The sequence below is a fragment of the Falco punctatus genome (assembly GCF_963210335.1).
Source record: "Falco punctatus genome assembly, chromosome: 10".
Taxonomy (NCBI): domain Eukaryota; kingdom Metazoa; phylum Chordata; class Aves; order Falconiformes; family Falconidae; genus Falco; species Falco punctatus.
In genome coordinates this window covers 30,591,381-30,606,967 of record NC_137590.1, presented here as the reverse complement: position 1 = coordinate 30,606,967, position 15,587 = coordinate 30,591,381, and the positions used below count along the sequence as shown (strand labels likewise).

Here is a 15,587-nt window from a genome sequence, read left to right as displayed (position 1 = left end):
TCAGAAATAAAGCACTTTGCAGATACAAAAGCAGTCTCACCTACTTTTGTGCCTCAGAATTGCAAGGAACTCAAACTGCAATTTAGAAGGAAGGGGGATCGGCGCTGTTTCTTTGGTTCTCACCTTCTAAATGGCTCAATTTGCACAGTATAATCTATTTTAATGTAATTGCGTTTGATAGCTCATAACCCCGGCGGTTGCAACTACACAGCTTTCAGCCTGATCAAGTGATTTCCCTTTGGATTTAAGCCGAATCTAAATCTAAAATCATATTCGGCGAGGGTCGGCTCCCTAAGCCCGGCTGCTGCTGCCCTGCCTCTCCATTTGCGAGCCCCGCACGCTGGCTGTTGAATAAATGCGCATATTTCCCAGGCCCCCCCGGCCCGGCGGCTCCCCCTGCCCGGCTCAGCAGCACCACCTGCAGCCCAGCCCCGCCAGCACCGCCCGCCGCGGGCCCCGGCTGCGCTCCGCACCGCTCCGCGCCCCGCAGCGGGGCTCTGCCCGCAGCCAGCCCGCAGCTCCCGGCGCCCCGCGGCCGCCTCAGGCCGGCCCTGCGCCCCGCAGCTCGGTTTCAGGCGGCGGTTGTGACCTACAACTTGATACTAATTTTCTGTGCAAACACGCCGGGTTTGTTTTCACACGGGCGGATTAGTTTCAGGGAATACTCCGGAGGCTGTAGCTCCGTTTTCACTGGGTCGGTATTAAAATGAATGTACAAACCCTTACAGGGTCGCTCCGCTTTTCAGCTATGCCATCAATGCCCAAATACAAAGTGACGAGTTTGGGGCCCACGTCTTTTATCCTTCCCCTCGCAACTCACGATCCCGCTTCCGACAAGTCATCCGTTGTCTCCAATGGCGCTCGTAAGGATTGCGGGATCAGACGCTTCACTACCGAGATCAACAGCACCGTTTCACTCATCTCTGTCTTTTAATCCGAGAAAACATTTCATTCCTGCTTTAATGATACCTCTTCCTCCCCTTTACAACTGATACAACGCTACTCCAGAAAGCATGATAGTGGGCTCAAGTTATATCCTTAATACCAATTTTTAATTAGATTCCTTATCCCCAGCTCAAGTGGCTTTTCCTTCCCCTTGCATTCAGAATACTTAATCCTAACGGTCCTTGAACATATTTGATGTTAAATGTAACGTTTTACATTGAACTTCCAACAACTCCTGTTTCCTAGTGATACTATTTGCAAGTGTTGAGTATGTATTTTAGCGTAGGAGTGCGGCCACCATAAATAATCATTTTATTTTAAGAAGCTTCACAAGCAAAAAAGGAGGAGGACTTTATCCCAAAGATCAAAGTCTAACAGTTAAAAGCATCAGTGCAAAAACTAACAAGAAGACAGGCTTTTCTAAACGTGAGGTGTTTTAATACTTCTAATACACTATTGGCCTCCTTTAGGAAACGGGTGAACTCCAAAAACGTTCAGTCTTTCTGTTTGCGTACTTGTCAACCCTATCACCTTCAAAAAGGACAGACTGACCCCAAAATATACGGTACATTTAAACTTATGCTATTTGGTAATTACAAGAAAGGCAGGGTTTTGATAAAAATGAAGTTAGCCACTGCCTATTGCAGCTGACTTCCGTGGCAGAGTAGCACACGCAACGCGCTTGTGAAGAAATGCGCAGCACCAGATCAATGTATGTTTTATTCCTTTACTGCTCCATCATGTCATAGAGGCTGGTTTACTCCCTTTGCGAGGAGATATTTTTAAACGCTTTATCTGCTTACTCATTTCACACACCACCAACAAAAGAAGTTTTCTAACCCCCAACAATTTGTACAGCAGTTAAAGTCAACCACAATTAACACAATCTGTTGGAATTAATCATGATACCTGATGTCAGTTTACTTTTTTAAGCAGAAGTCTGGTCTTTGCAATCAAAACATTTATGTATTTGAGAAATATCTTAACTCATTATCTTGAAATTTATAAATGCACTGCATGGTGCGTAGGTTGGCTTGCCCACAGCAAATTCAGCAGTGATTTATGCAGCGGAACTGACTAAAATGCAAGCCTTGAAGTTTTTCACTCTCAACCTCCCCCCCCCTCCCCTTCGCTCAGCTCCTAACATTTCTTTTGGGAAGGTATTTACCAAAGTTCCACTGTAAAATGGTATTTTCTCATATCAAGTCACGTTGCATCAGTCAGGTTACACTATTGTCACTTCAAACATATGAAATGATGTTACCTCCCTGACATAACTTGATGTGATGCCGCAACACATCAAGTCAAAAACATTATTATTGTTTTTTTTTCAGTCTGCTCCTTCATCCTCAACGATATCCATGAAGACCACAGAAAAGTATTATTGCATCTCTACTACTTCTCTCGGCGCCACAAAGTGTGCTTGCCAAGGAAGCTTTTCACTCACAAAGCTGTACAGTAGTTATTAGACTTCACGGGTGATCCTAGTGTCACACTAGGGCTAGCACGCACCCCTAGGGCACCGTCACAGCCCCAGCCCAGAGCTGGAAGAGTGGGTGGCTGCCTCTGAGGCCATGGCCATGACCCAGCTTGCCAAGTAAGTAGCCTTCAGGGATGCAAAAGCAAGGATACATTGCAACCTCTATTTATTAGGCAGCAAGCATCCTCCTTGCGATGCACAAGGACCACTGGGAGAGCAGGGGGGGTATTTCTGAAATACTACCTTCCCCACACAGTAGTAACTACGAATAGCCCCACTGCTGCCAGAGACCTCAAAAGAAGAAAACCCCTCAAACCCTGCCCCCCAAAACCAAAACCCACCACCAAAGAATCAAAACAAAAAAGCCCACGCATGGCAAAGCCTCTTAAAAATCAAGGAGGGAATTGGATACTAGCCACAACGCCAGGATTTTTAGATGGTAGAAATCAGACTGGCCTCTGGTGGGAAAAAGAAAAAAAAAAAAAAAAAAGCGCCATTTACGGGAGTAAAACAGACCCATTTTTATTAACAAGCTCATTCAAGCTTGATTTCAAAAGGAGTTGGTTTAGTTAGCAAAAGCTTCCATTTTAATCCATTTGTAACCTACGCAGGTCCAGCATCCCCTTTTAACATTCACAGATGAGCGGGCAAGTGGAGCCCATTTGAATCAGGCAGAATGAAACGTACAAAGGTAAAATAACCTCTTCATAAAAAGTTTCTTCTCTCAATCCCACCTCCTGTCCCCAATTTCTCCAGCACACTTTTAAAAGTGAGCCTAATTCCTCTTCCAGCATAACTACTCTGTCAACAGCCCAGGAGATTCCCAGGCGTTACTGCAGTTTGTTGCTCTGATCTCCACATCCCTCTCATCAGGGGTTTGTTTCCTCTTTCCTCCTTTTTAAGTGCACCCTGCGCTAATTTCCTACCATCGCCACCATTATTCCCTTTCATGCAGCCACTCATGAGATCTCCTGGAAGGAGGCTGTTGAGAACTGTCTGGATAATCAACGGTTCTACTTTAATTTCCTTACACCACCATCGTGCTGGCCCCAAGCTCCTTGCGTTTAATGAGTATGTCTGCGACACCTGAAAGAACCCAAACACCCCTATCAGGAAACCCTCTTCAGATCTCAGTTTTTCCTCCCAGCTCACCTGTGCCTCTCGCTTCTGCAAGGGAGGCAGCATCCTGCTGTTAGCTCCTCAATCAGATTGCAATGGATACAGGTTGGCAGGCACACTCGGACAGAGTCGCTGGGATTAAGACATCACCCAGTCATTGTTATTATTAAAGGGTATTAATGGAGACGTTCTAAAAGCGTTGCCTGCCTTTTCCTCCAACAACCGAGCAAAATTCAGGGGGCTCTCGCAACGCAGGTCACCCCTGAAAGCGAGGTCAGAGAAACACAAACCTTGCTGCACATACCAGTAAGAAATTACCCTCGCCCAGTTCCTCTGTCGTTACTTAACCCTTTTACCTTTGCACACAGGGGGCGAGGGATGAGAGAAGTCTTTCTACTGTCAGCCCTCGCCGGCCACTCAGATGAGTTCATTCCCTCCTCAACACGCGCTTTCGACTGGAGCATTATAGACCCCATTAATAACACTACATCAGCTTACTTCAGAGGGCCGCCAGGAACCGGAGGAATTAAAAAACGCTGGGAAAGGGATTGTGGGCCCAGAGGCATGTGACGGGTTTGCAGCAGGCTCCCTCCCCACGCACCTCTCCGGGGCAGGAGCATTTAACCTTGCAGCTGTGCGCGCTCCGGCCCCCTCCCAACAGCTGGCGGCACAGGCCAGCCTGGGGCTTCTCTTCGTGCCCCATCGCTCCGCGGGGCCGCGGCGGCGGGCGCTCACCTTCGGAGGCAGAAACTCCAGATCAAAAGGCAAGGGGAAGGTGGAGAGAAACAAGGGGGGGGAAACCGCGCAGGAAGGCATCTCCCACTGGCCTCCTCAGCCCGGTGGCCACTTTCCCGAGTTGCCCCCCCCCCCCCGCCCCGAGACATTTTATGGCCATTCACGCACCGCGCCAGGCGGCGCCGAACGGGAGCGGGCGGCATTCCGGCGGCCACGGCCTCGGGGGCACCGAAGTTGGCCCGCCGGTGCCACACGCCAAGGCCCCCGGCGCCGATGGCGGGCCCGGTGCCGGGGCTGCAGGCGGCAGCCGCCCCCCCGCAGCGCTCCCCGGGGCCGGGGCGCTATCCGCCGGGTCCCCAGCGCGGCCGCCGCGCCGCTCGGCGGGGGCCGGGCACGCCCGGGCGGGGAGACCCCGCTCCGCTCGGCCTCCGAACCGCGGCGGGGTGGCGGCGGGCGGGGGGGCCCGTCCCGGGCGCGCTCGCCGGGGCCCCTTTGTGAGGCACCGGCCGGGCGATGCGGGACAGGCCAGGCAGCGGCGCCCTGCCGCGGCGCAGCCCCCCGCGCCCGCCGCCCCTCGCTCCCACCTACCGTCCTCCTTGTCCAGCACCATTGTCCCGGGCGCCGAGGGCGGCCGCCGCCGCCGCCGCTCCGGCTCCTTGGGGCGCTCCCCCTCCAGCCGCCGCCGCGCGGCTCCGGGGGCTGCCGAGGCGGGGGGCAGCGGCGCGGCCGCCCGGCGCTGCCCCGGGACGCGAGTTGGGAGCGCGGCCGCGGCGGGCTACGGTCGCGCCGGGCGCCGGAGAGCCGGGCTGATGCGCCAGCCGCCTCGGCCCCGGCCCCGCCGCTGCGGCGCGGGTGCCAGCTTAGGGATTAAAAAAGAAGGCGGCGGGGGATGGGGGGAGAGAAAAGGTAAGGGAGGCACAGTCTCGGGGGCCGGCTCCCCCGCTCCGTCCCCTCCAACCTGCGCTGTCAAAAATTGTCTTAACGTAATCGCGTGTGAGAGCTCGCAACCTCTCCCCCCTTTGCTGTTGCTACTGCAAGAGCTTTCCAGGCTTCTAAAGTGCTTTTCTCTTGATTTCACTCTAAATCTAAAATTATATTCAAAGGAAGGGGGGTGGGAGGGAGGAAAGATGTGAACCTATCACTGAAAGCAAAAGCACTTGCCGCCTGCCTCGCTCACTCGCTCTCTCTCAATTTATGTGCTTTGCACTCTCTCCTGCTGCTGAATAAATGCACACATTTCCCAGGGACCCTCAGATTCCCCTGTTAATTAAATCAATTCATTATGCTCAGATCTGATTAGCAGCCCCTTCCCCCCCTCTTTGAATCAATTATTCAATACACAAACATAATTGCCTGTGCCAGAGGTGTCTAAGTATTAGCTTATTTAACTCCAAGGACACTAATTACCCCTAGGGCAAGGGAACTTTTCTCATTAATTCTGACAAAACACAAAAGCACAGTTAAAGTGTGTGTGTATATACGTGTGTGAGAGAGAAAATGGGGGAGCGTATAGCCGGGGAAGGGAGGCATTACTCTAACACACGTGTTACTGTATAAATAAGCTCAATTTTCTTTCTACCTTTCCATTTGATTATTCCCCACATCTCCCCTTTGCTAAACTTGCCCCATCCGCCCCTCTTTTTTGAAAGCCAGGAACGGATCAGTGTTGTGATGGTGGCAGTTCTCTTTGCAACCAAATCCAAAAAGAAAAAAGTATGTAGGGCTGATGGGGAGCAAAGCATAATTTGCAAATAGTTTTGTTTACCAAAGCAGAAAACTCTGTGGCAGACAAGCTTCTGTACTTTAAAAACCTGTGAAAGAAGAGGCCCTCTGAAGCAGCAGGTAAGATGATACATAATCTAGTATGTACTGGGAACAGTTCTGAATTGTTTACCATCTGAATTAATGTCAGTGCCCACTATTAATGTACTTGCTTCCTACATTTACCATAATGGGCTTGATTTCCATTAGCTGAAGCTGGAATGCTAAAAAGAGCCTAGGCAAGACTGATGCAAACCGAGATCGACCATCATTGTAGTATCTGAGACGCACGACTTCTGGCTTGCGTGCTGCCCAAATTTTACCTCTGTGTGAACCTCCTTTAAATAAAAAACGGGTAAGAAGAAAGAAGTAGTAATTGATTCCCCCAAATTAGGTTTTTACTTTCTAAATACCTTTATTGTTCACAACCTCAATGTGCACAAAAGTATTGAAGATTTTCTTTTTGTTTCCTTAGGCAATGCATGAGCTGATCCATTAATCCATTTGGCTTTATATATCAGGAAACTAATATTAGCTCGGCTCATCTATTAGCTTTTATTTAGGTCCCCTCACATTGCCTTTTTTTGGACTTTTGTTCAGGCTGGTTCCCCTTGAGGGGAACCAGACAATTTTTGATAGATTTCAATGGAGAAAATGCTGCACATCATCTCATGGGAGCTATCCCTTCCCCAATTCCCCATCTTCCGATTCACCCACGTCAAGACAGCCATGATTGAACTTGCTTGTTTGGCAACTCTACCACTCTCTTTAAAACACACCTTGTACACATAACTTAAAGCCAAGGGGCCGGGGGGAACCCACAAGCACTTCCTCTTCTCCCCCACCAAAAAACCCACCCCTGTAGCTAAGCCTGCTTGGCAAGAAACTTCCTGAGCTACCTTCATTCCTTGCAAGCATAAATATGACTGGGAACACAAAGTTGTGTTTCATTAGTGCAGTATGTTTTTCTGTGAGTACACACAGACAAGGATAAAAATGCCTTCAGCTTTGTAACACAACAAACCCTGTTAATACTCTGGTCTTTAATTTCCACTGTATGGCACATACTGCACCCACAGGAACTTGGTCCATCTAACTCGATTAGTCTTTTTTCTTTTTTTCTGAAAGAACAGAGCAGCACTTGAAAAATACTGATCCTGGAGAACACCATACATCAACTCATTTTTTAGTGTGCTTTTGGCCCTTGAGCCTATTCCTTTTCTCCCTGTGGCCAAGGAGACTTTTGGGTGCAAACCCAGAATCTCTGGATCTTAGTATGCAACTGTTGAGCCTTAATTCTGACTTTGCTACAGGGGTGATGCAGTTTCATCTAAACACAGACTTACCGAGTAGCAGGTGTTCGTCTGCACGTACTGAAGCTCAAGGTCACTGTTGGGATGCCCAAGGAAGAACAGGAAGAAACTGAGGAAACAGACGCTGACTTTGGTATCGTTCTTAAGAAGCGATGTTCACACTCGAGCTGAGAGGGATGTGGTCACTGGAGATGGAAAAGCAAGAGGTGGAGGGAGAAGGCAAGAGAGAATTTGCACATGTGCATGCGCATGAGGGAGCTTGACACAAGGGGAGAAAAATAATGCAAAGAAAGTACAAACCGAAAACATTCCGTTCCCAAACAAACATCATGCAGTTTGAACAGCTTGCTGTTATCCTACAGTTACAGTTCTGGGGATTTTTAGGTTTACAGCTTTGATAAAATGAAGGGATGAACCCCAGTGTAAAGGTTCCCACTTTAGGCAAATGACTTTTTTGCAGCGTGGTGAAGCATTGTTCTGCATGGTTTTCAATTATCTCTGTTCAGCCAGTCATTTCAGAGAAGTGAGCAAGTTCCAGTAATTTTTGAGCCTCCTTCACTCAGTAGATTAGAAATCTTATGCAAAGAATTTTACCACACTTTATTTTTTAGTACCTTGACACCAGAGAGGAACGGCTAGATCATTCCTTCGAAAAGTGCTTCCATAGGTAATGGGCGCCATAATGAGTGACTGGGAAAAATTAACACGGATCAGTGGCAGAACTGGGAATAAGCCTCAGTTCCCTGACCCTCCGTCCTGTGGAATAAAGCACTAAAGCAGCTCACTGCCGGAGGAGGACCACACAACACCGTTGCTGCGGTACCAGTTTATCATTAACGTGCACCGTTATTCATTCAATTATAATACCTTGCACTCGCCCTGTCTAGGCAGCTCTGAGAAGTCATCATGCGCAATACTGCAGAGACTACAGATAAAAAAGGACAGCTGTGCTCTGCCCAGGAAACCTTCTGGTCTAATGCTAACTCCTGATATTCCTGGTGCAGGAGGGAAGAGGTACCCAGGGATAAACACACCTATGTGCTGCAGTAAGGGCTAGGGCTCAGACCTCTGGGTCTAACTTGAGGTACTTGCTTGCTAGCTGCTCTTACTTTTCTTTTGCTAGCCTTGAGCACAAGCAAGAAAAAAATGAAGTTTCTTAAGAACAATGTGCCATTCTTATTAAATTGCAAAGGAAGTCTGCAATATACTTAAGTCAAGCCTTTAGCAGACCCGTGAGGTTTCATATTATCCTATGCTTGAATGAGGCAGATGACTGGAGCAAAAACCAGCTAATGACATAAAAGCATTCTTCTACTTTCAGTCTCTCTTAATTAAGGAGTTGGTTAATGTTTCAGTGTTGGGAATTATAAAGCTTCATAAGGGAGGTTAATATGTTTTTTATTTTATCTTTCAGCTGACAGGAGAAAAAAAAAATCAAAACAAAAAAGAAGGTGATTAAGTCATATGCCAGTCAGAATCCCACAGTGAAGGCAGTATCAGGCCATACCAAAGACCACGGCTGCATATGGTGAATTTAGCAGCCATTTCCAAAGTCAGATTTCTGAGCAGATGAGACTTTTGTCTGCCAGTTTAGACACATGGGTTTTATTTCTTGAATTCACACAAATAACCAAGACAATTTGCACAGCTCTGTACTAGATTAGCTACAAAAGATCTCTATGCTATAACCCATTTCAGAATCACTTGCACCTACCTTGCTAGTGTCAGAAGAGAGTGACCATGGGCCTGACCTTATACCACAATTCAGCAGTCCTGTAAAAGAGGAAAATCACAAGTGCTCTGAAAAGTTATGTTCACACAGAACATGGGCTGCAGTTCAAAAGACCACTTAAATACATACCTGAGATCTACAGACCTCAATTATTTCTAAACTCCTGCTTGATCTACTTAACTTCCCTGCCTATACATTGTAAAAATAAATCACTCAATTCTGTTACTGTTATGTGAAATGAACGCTAACTATTTTTCATAAATATAGGCCATTTTTTAAAAAAGAAAATAGTCTGTTAAAAATACAGCATTTCCTTTGATAGGAGAAAAATGGCAAAGCTTCAAAAACACTACCTCTAGAGAATGGGTTCTTTAACACTGTGATATAAGCCTGGCACTTTAAGCCATTAGGCTTTACAGTCTGTAACGACCTTTTAGAGAAATTTACAGCAGATAAATTAGTTATTCAGAAGTTTTGCTTCTGCTCTTCATAGTGCAAAGTTAAAAAGAAAAATATTTTTTTCAAAAAATAAAAGTAGCAAGACCTAAATTCTTGGTCTGCTTCTTGTTTCATAAGACGTTTAAGGGGCAGATCCTGTCACCCCAGAACAGCTCAGCTGCAAAGAACTCCATGAAGTTTCTCTCTACATGAGAAACCAGCATCAGAAAGGTTTTGTGAGTGGGTACAAGCTACTGGAGGATTGGGTTGGGTTTGACACCTTGCAGGTCCATCAGTGTCTTTGCAGTACCGATACACCTGGGGAGAAGGGCAGGTCTAAGGCAGAGGAACTTATGACATGAGTGAATAGCTTTAGGGGAGGCCCAGAAAAGGGGCTGGGACAGGCTGCCTTCCCCTGGGCTTCAGGGAACGCATACTAAAAGGAGATTTGTCTTTCCAAGAAGCCTTTCTCCTTCTACTTCCCAAAACTTTCCCAGGCTCCAGTGAGATGTGTTCTTCCACTCGTATGCTCCTTCAGTTCTCAACAGCGATGTAAAATTTCAATTCATACTGAAGTCAAGCAAAAGTTCAGGAATGCACCTTCAGCCCAACCTCTCTAAGTGAGTCAACACATGAACTCTGACCCTGCACACAGCAGTATCCGTGCAGTTTCCAGAATCCTTTAAAGTAAGCGGTAAAGAATCCTTAAACCCCTCCTCACAATATCGCACAAAACCCACCCCATTAAATCTTAGGAGTAAATTCTGGTGACAGTTTCTATGTCTCTCACTTTCATCTGGACCAATAATTCGCTTTTCTGTATATCCTTCTCTGCTTCAAAGTTAATTGCTACTGCAGTGTCTTCCTGCAGATAGACCTGCCTTTTGTTCCTTACCTTGGTGGGTGTGGTAGGTAGACCCGAAAGACGAATCTGTCATCCACACATCTGCCTCAGTTGTTCTATGGAGGAATCCAGTGAGACAGTATCTGGTTCTGGAGTGACACATGGAGCTCTCGGGCTTGATGCCACATTCACTGTTAGGATCAGAGCTTATTGCTCCCAGCCCGATGTCAAGCAGGGACTAATCAAATGTGAGATGGATGAACGGAGGCAGAACCATGGAGCTGGCTCTTTGTTTTGTTACTATCAGTTCTTTTTACTGCAGCAGCACACAAGGGTCCCAGTCATGGAGCTAGACCATAACATACTGTCCAAAAATCCCAGTGCCTTTCTTCTGTGAGATTCTTTCTTCACTGTCTTGCTGCTGAATAGACTAGGCAGAATTGACACAGATTAGTCAGAAATGGAAATACATGAACTGAGAAGAGAAAATGCAATGTCAGGCTCACGTTGCTTTGTGATGACAATATCCTAAGATGCTGCCAGTGTCCCTCGTGTTTTGTGGCTCCCTCTGGCTCTACTTGGCATGGGTGACATTTGTCAGGTCTTCATAGTGTCATTCTAACAACACATCATCTGAAAATGTTGATTCCATAGGAAAATGGCTGTTGGCACAACAGCAGTATGTGCACACAAAGGATATGACATGGCTGCTGAACAGACAAGGGAGGAATTCCAGCTATTCCCATGTCACACAGCCAGTGAGGGTCTGTGGCACTGAACTATCTTTTGCACATGATTTCATCAGCATCCAGTTCAGTCTGAATCTAATGATGATAATCCTGATCCATTAACATGTGAGATGAGAAAACACATGCACAAACCAAAGAGGTGAATATTTCACTTTTAAAAAAAAAATATAATAAACCCATCCTGTAAAATTACAAGATTTCTTTCCCAATCCAAAGACAGACACTAGTTCGATGAAGATGAAAGTTACTGAAGATCTTCTGATAAAAGCAGGCAGGTGGAGACTCTAATGAAGGCATACACTATAGTGCATATCTTGCCAACATTTCTTAATGAATAATATGTGCACTCAGATGAGAATAATATTGATTGAGGTCTGCAGGGAAAGTTGTCTAGGAAAAAATTTTATTCTAGGAGCAGAGCTCTTTTTGGAAGATTTTGATCTTTTCCTGCCGCAACCTTTCTCCTCCCCTCTCTCTGTGCTACCCAAAGCAACTGACAGCCAAAAAATGAAAAGCCTGCCCTGCATCTAATGTATCTATCAGATCCAGAAAGAAATTTATATACCGGTGCTAAGAATGGCTGCACCATTCTCCTTAGCTGGTAGAGGACACAGCAGTGTGTAATTAGGACTGGATTACTTTACTCAGAACTGGAGCAGAGAGCAGATGTCATGCATTAATATTGGCATTTGATTCCACACACTTTCCCTGCCATGTTTGCAAAACCAATTTGCCTTCCTATCTTGGATCTTGCCTTGTGTTTACCCTCAGGTTGCTGTAATGCAAACAAAAAGCCACCAGTGGCAATATGAAAGTACATGGAGAAGGACAGGCCCATACAGAATGGGTAGAGTTTATGATTTAATTCCTAACAAAATATCAAATTATTTTCTGATTATGTTGATTAGATTAATACAGCCGGTATGTTCTACTAGACACCAGCTCAGACACAAGAGGTCACGACACTGTAATGCACTTGTTAACATAAGCCAACAGTAAAGGAAGATACACCTTATTCCAAATTAATGTTCTCGGACGTTATCTGTAGTATATATAAGAGATGCACATCCCTTCTCAAACACAGCCAACCTTTTCTTCACCTGTTTTTCCACACAGGGGACTTCAGTTTTGATTTTGCTCCAGTTCATATACAGAATCCTTCCAGAAGCCCTATAACAAAATTTCATGCTGTTAAAAATATTGGCCCCTACTCTGAACTGCGGCCAGCTTCCATTTGATAGCAGCTTTATAGCTGCAGCTGGGTTCTGGAGGTTTCTTAGGAGTAAAAGATGATCTGCCTTAATTTAGGAGCATCCAGAGGCTGATTACAATGGTCTATACTACAGCAGCACAGAGTAACCATAACATACCAGGCAGCATGCAACCCAGCAGAGTGATGCTGACAAACTCTGGCTTCATATATATTTAGATGTAGCCCAAAGAGAACAACCACTGAAACTGCTGCAGTAGGATGTTTGGCTGCAAGACACACCATTTGCTTTACTTAGTGATGGAACATGCACATCAGACCCAGACCTGTAACACCAGCAACACACCTGTAACAGCCGTTTGCAGGTGGTAACACCTGTTTGTATCATGCAGGGCATCACCTGCACAGACACTCTGCGAAGAGCAGGCAAACCCTCTATCCAGACCTGTGTAAACCCACTTCTGCTGCCTTTGTTCTCTTGTAAAGCCAGCCACAGGGGAAGGGTGTGTGTGCGACTGCTGTAACAGGGTCACAGCTGAGAGACCAATTTTGTGCTTGTAGACCACAGAGTCCATTCCCCATGAAAAACTCTGCCCCCCCCCCCCCCCCTTTTTTTTTTCCTACTCCCTGTACACAATGGTGGCAACTCCCCTAGTCCTAAAGAAGAGGGGTACGTGTTGGGTATCTTAACAAAATGACAAATCACCTTACCAGATTAGGAAAAGACTATTGAAATCAGATGGGCAGGTTCACATGCTTCTGGGTCCATCAGCAAATGGCAGAAGTGCAAGAACTGTTATCCTAAAACATGAAAATAACTGGAGCGAAACGGTAGCAGTTGCCACAGGTCTCTTTGAACAGGTGAGAAACGCAGTCTGAAAGCGGTAAAGATAACTACAGAAATGATACCATTCTCTCAGTGAGAGCTAGAAAAGCTTCTCTGTTCACAGGGAGGTCAAGAAGTGACAGCCCAGTAGATCATTTGTTGCTTTTTTAATGCTTCATGGCTCAGGGTCAGTCAGAAATCCCTATCCTAAGGTCATGGTTAGGGCACTCTGGGAAACAATCTTGTTTCTTCTGTTACCAGCAAGGCCTTGCTCAGGCTCTGCTATTTCTCTCTTCCACAGCAGATTATCACAGCCCACCCCTCCTGCTCATCACACTATGGTTAAATTCACCCTGGGTGCTGTTCTCTGGAATCACAGTGGCCCAAAGGACCTTCCCTGTAGCAGTCCAGAGTGTTGCAACATGATGCAACAAATCACCAACCAACACTAACCCTCGGCAGCATTCAGGGGAGCAACATTCCTTACCGTGCCTATTGAGATATATATATATATATAAAATTATATAAAATAGATAATGTAGAGCAAGCACTAGTATTTCTTTTTAGCTTCAACAAGACAGAATGAGGAGCATGGATGGCAGCAAACTTGTCTGTTAACTAAGCAACAAGTCTGATTTCTACTGCACTAGCCCCTTGCTGCTGCAGGAGTGAGGCGACGTGTGGGGAAGCGGTGATAATCATCTGCCTCCTAACCTGCTTAGGAGACTGTTTGACTTAGAAGAATCTGGGAAGCACAGTTTAGAGGGCCTGCTAATGACTACATCTGTTTTAAATAGACATATTTTGACTATAGCTTCCATACCAAACAGTCACTGGAGTCAAGCAATCACTTAAAAAGGCTGAGATACAACTCTGCAGTATTTTACAATGGATTTAATAGCTAAGGCTTAAAAGAAAAAATACCGCCATGCAAACACACAGCTGAAGCACAGGCATTTAATGAACACCACTCACTGCTTAAATGTGAATTCACACTACAACACTCTTGCAAATGATCTATAATACCTTGCATTGCTAGTATATTAAATTTGCATAAATATACCTCAAATATTTATAAATCAATAGATATAAGCATACATTTAAAAGTGAGTATCAAAAGTGCATTACACTGAATTCTTACACACTCACTAATTAATTCAAATAATCACATTTTGCTTATTAAATTAAACATTATATGGATAAAATATAGCTTGCTGTCAATTCTGAGCACTAAAATACTGTTAGAAAGGAACACTACTGCCAAAAAAACCAAGAGAGAAAGAACGTGCCCATAGAAGAACACTTAACTGAAATGTAGCTGTAAGATCGAATGCCATAGAATGACTAAGAATAATGTATATATTACTTTTAAACAAGTGAGCAATTTTGGATAACTTTCCACTTCTTTGTCTGGTACTCCAGTTTCAGCTTAGTGAGCTGTAACTGTGCAGGACAAGCAGAAAGCAGCAAAAGAGCCTGCTAACCCTCTTGCACATTTCAAAAAGGTCTCCTCAGAAGCAAGGATAACTCCTTATTTCCTCCAGCTGCTTATTTACTTACAGGTGCTTCCCTGCCCTCATTTAATTAGAGCTAAAAAACCCCCAACAACTGTCCCTGATAGTTTTTTAAACTCTTACCAACTAAGAATCCCTTTACTTACCAAGAGGTATGAAGAAGCACGGAGGACAGCTGTGTAGTTTGGAACAAATTTCTTGGTCTGTCCCGCTTTAAAGCTTTTATATACCTAAGAAGCCTAACCCTGCCTGAAAGACAGTGATTAAAGTTTTTGAAGAGTACAGAGATTTTTACACATAGTAGTACGAGGCTCAGGACCAATTAAATGTCATCTTAAGTACTTAACTGAAGCGTTTTTTATACACTGGGAATCAGTTAAGTGGAAGGTGCCAAATTAAACTTACATTTGGATTTTGCCATTGACTTAATTTCAAGAGATTATGCAGCATAATTTAAGGATGATTTCAGAAAGCTTTCAATAGAACAGTCTCTGTTAAGTTGGCTTCAGGAGCACTGCAGAAATCTGAAAAAAGAAAACACACAAGGGAAATCTGACATACTCAAGAGCAAATGAGTGCAAATAACAACAATAAAAGTGTTGCAATTAAGCCCAAAATAATGCAGGTGGCATCACATGAGGGGGTCTCAGTTGAGAGAGTCAGTCTGCATGAGGACATTAAGGGAGTTTATTCCATTTTCAGGCAAGAGCAATAAACCCCAGGTTTTTCTTTCTCCAACATGCGACAAGTTAATTTGCCACGTGTAATAACATGATATAATGATTCACACCCCCTTTCTTTGATGAATGATTTTCCCAAGCAAATATGACTGACAAATTGTGGGGAGAAGGGGATACAGTAAACTTTTGGGAATGAGGCAGGAGGTCTTGCAGCTAAAGCACTAGACTGGAACTAGGGAGA

The 15,587-nt window shown here is 45.4% G+C and overlaps 1 protein-coding gene across 6 annotated transcripts in view; it reads right to left on the bottom strand.

Moving 5' to 3' along the window:
- LMO1 (LIM domain only 1) overlaps positions 1-12,909 on the bottom strand; it is a 69,152-nt gene extending 56,243 nt beyond the window's left edge. Inside the window, exon 1 of one of the 6 annotated variants that reach the window (XM_080404856.1) lies at positions 7,387-12,909. Coding sequence is in view for 1 of the 6 variants with exons in the window: in XM_080404855.1 (XP_080260981.1) it covers positions 4,868-4,889 (22 nt within the window). In the remaining 5 variants the exon portion in view is untranslated. The other 5 variants (XM_080404855.1, XM_080404853.1, XM_080404854.1 and 2 more) reach the window with 5 other exon arrangements.
- Between the last annotated feature and the right edge of the window lie 2,678 nt (positions 12,910-15,587).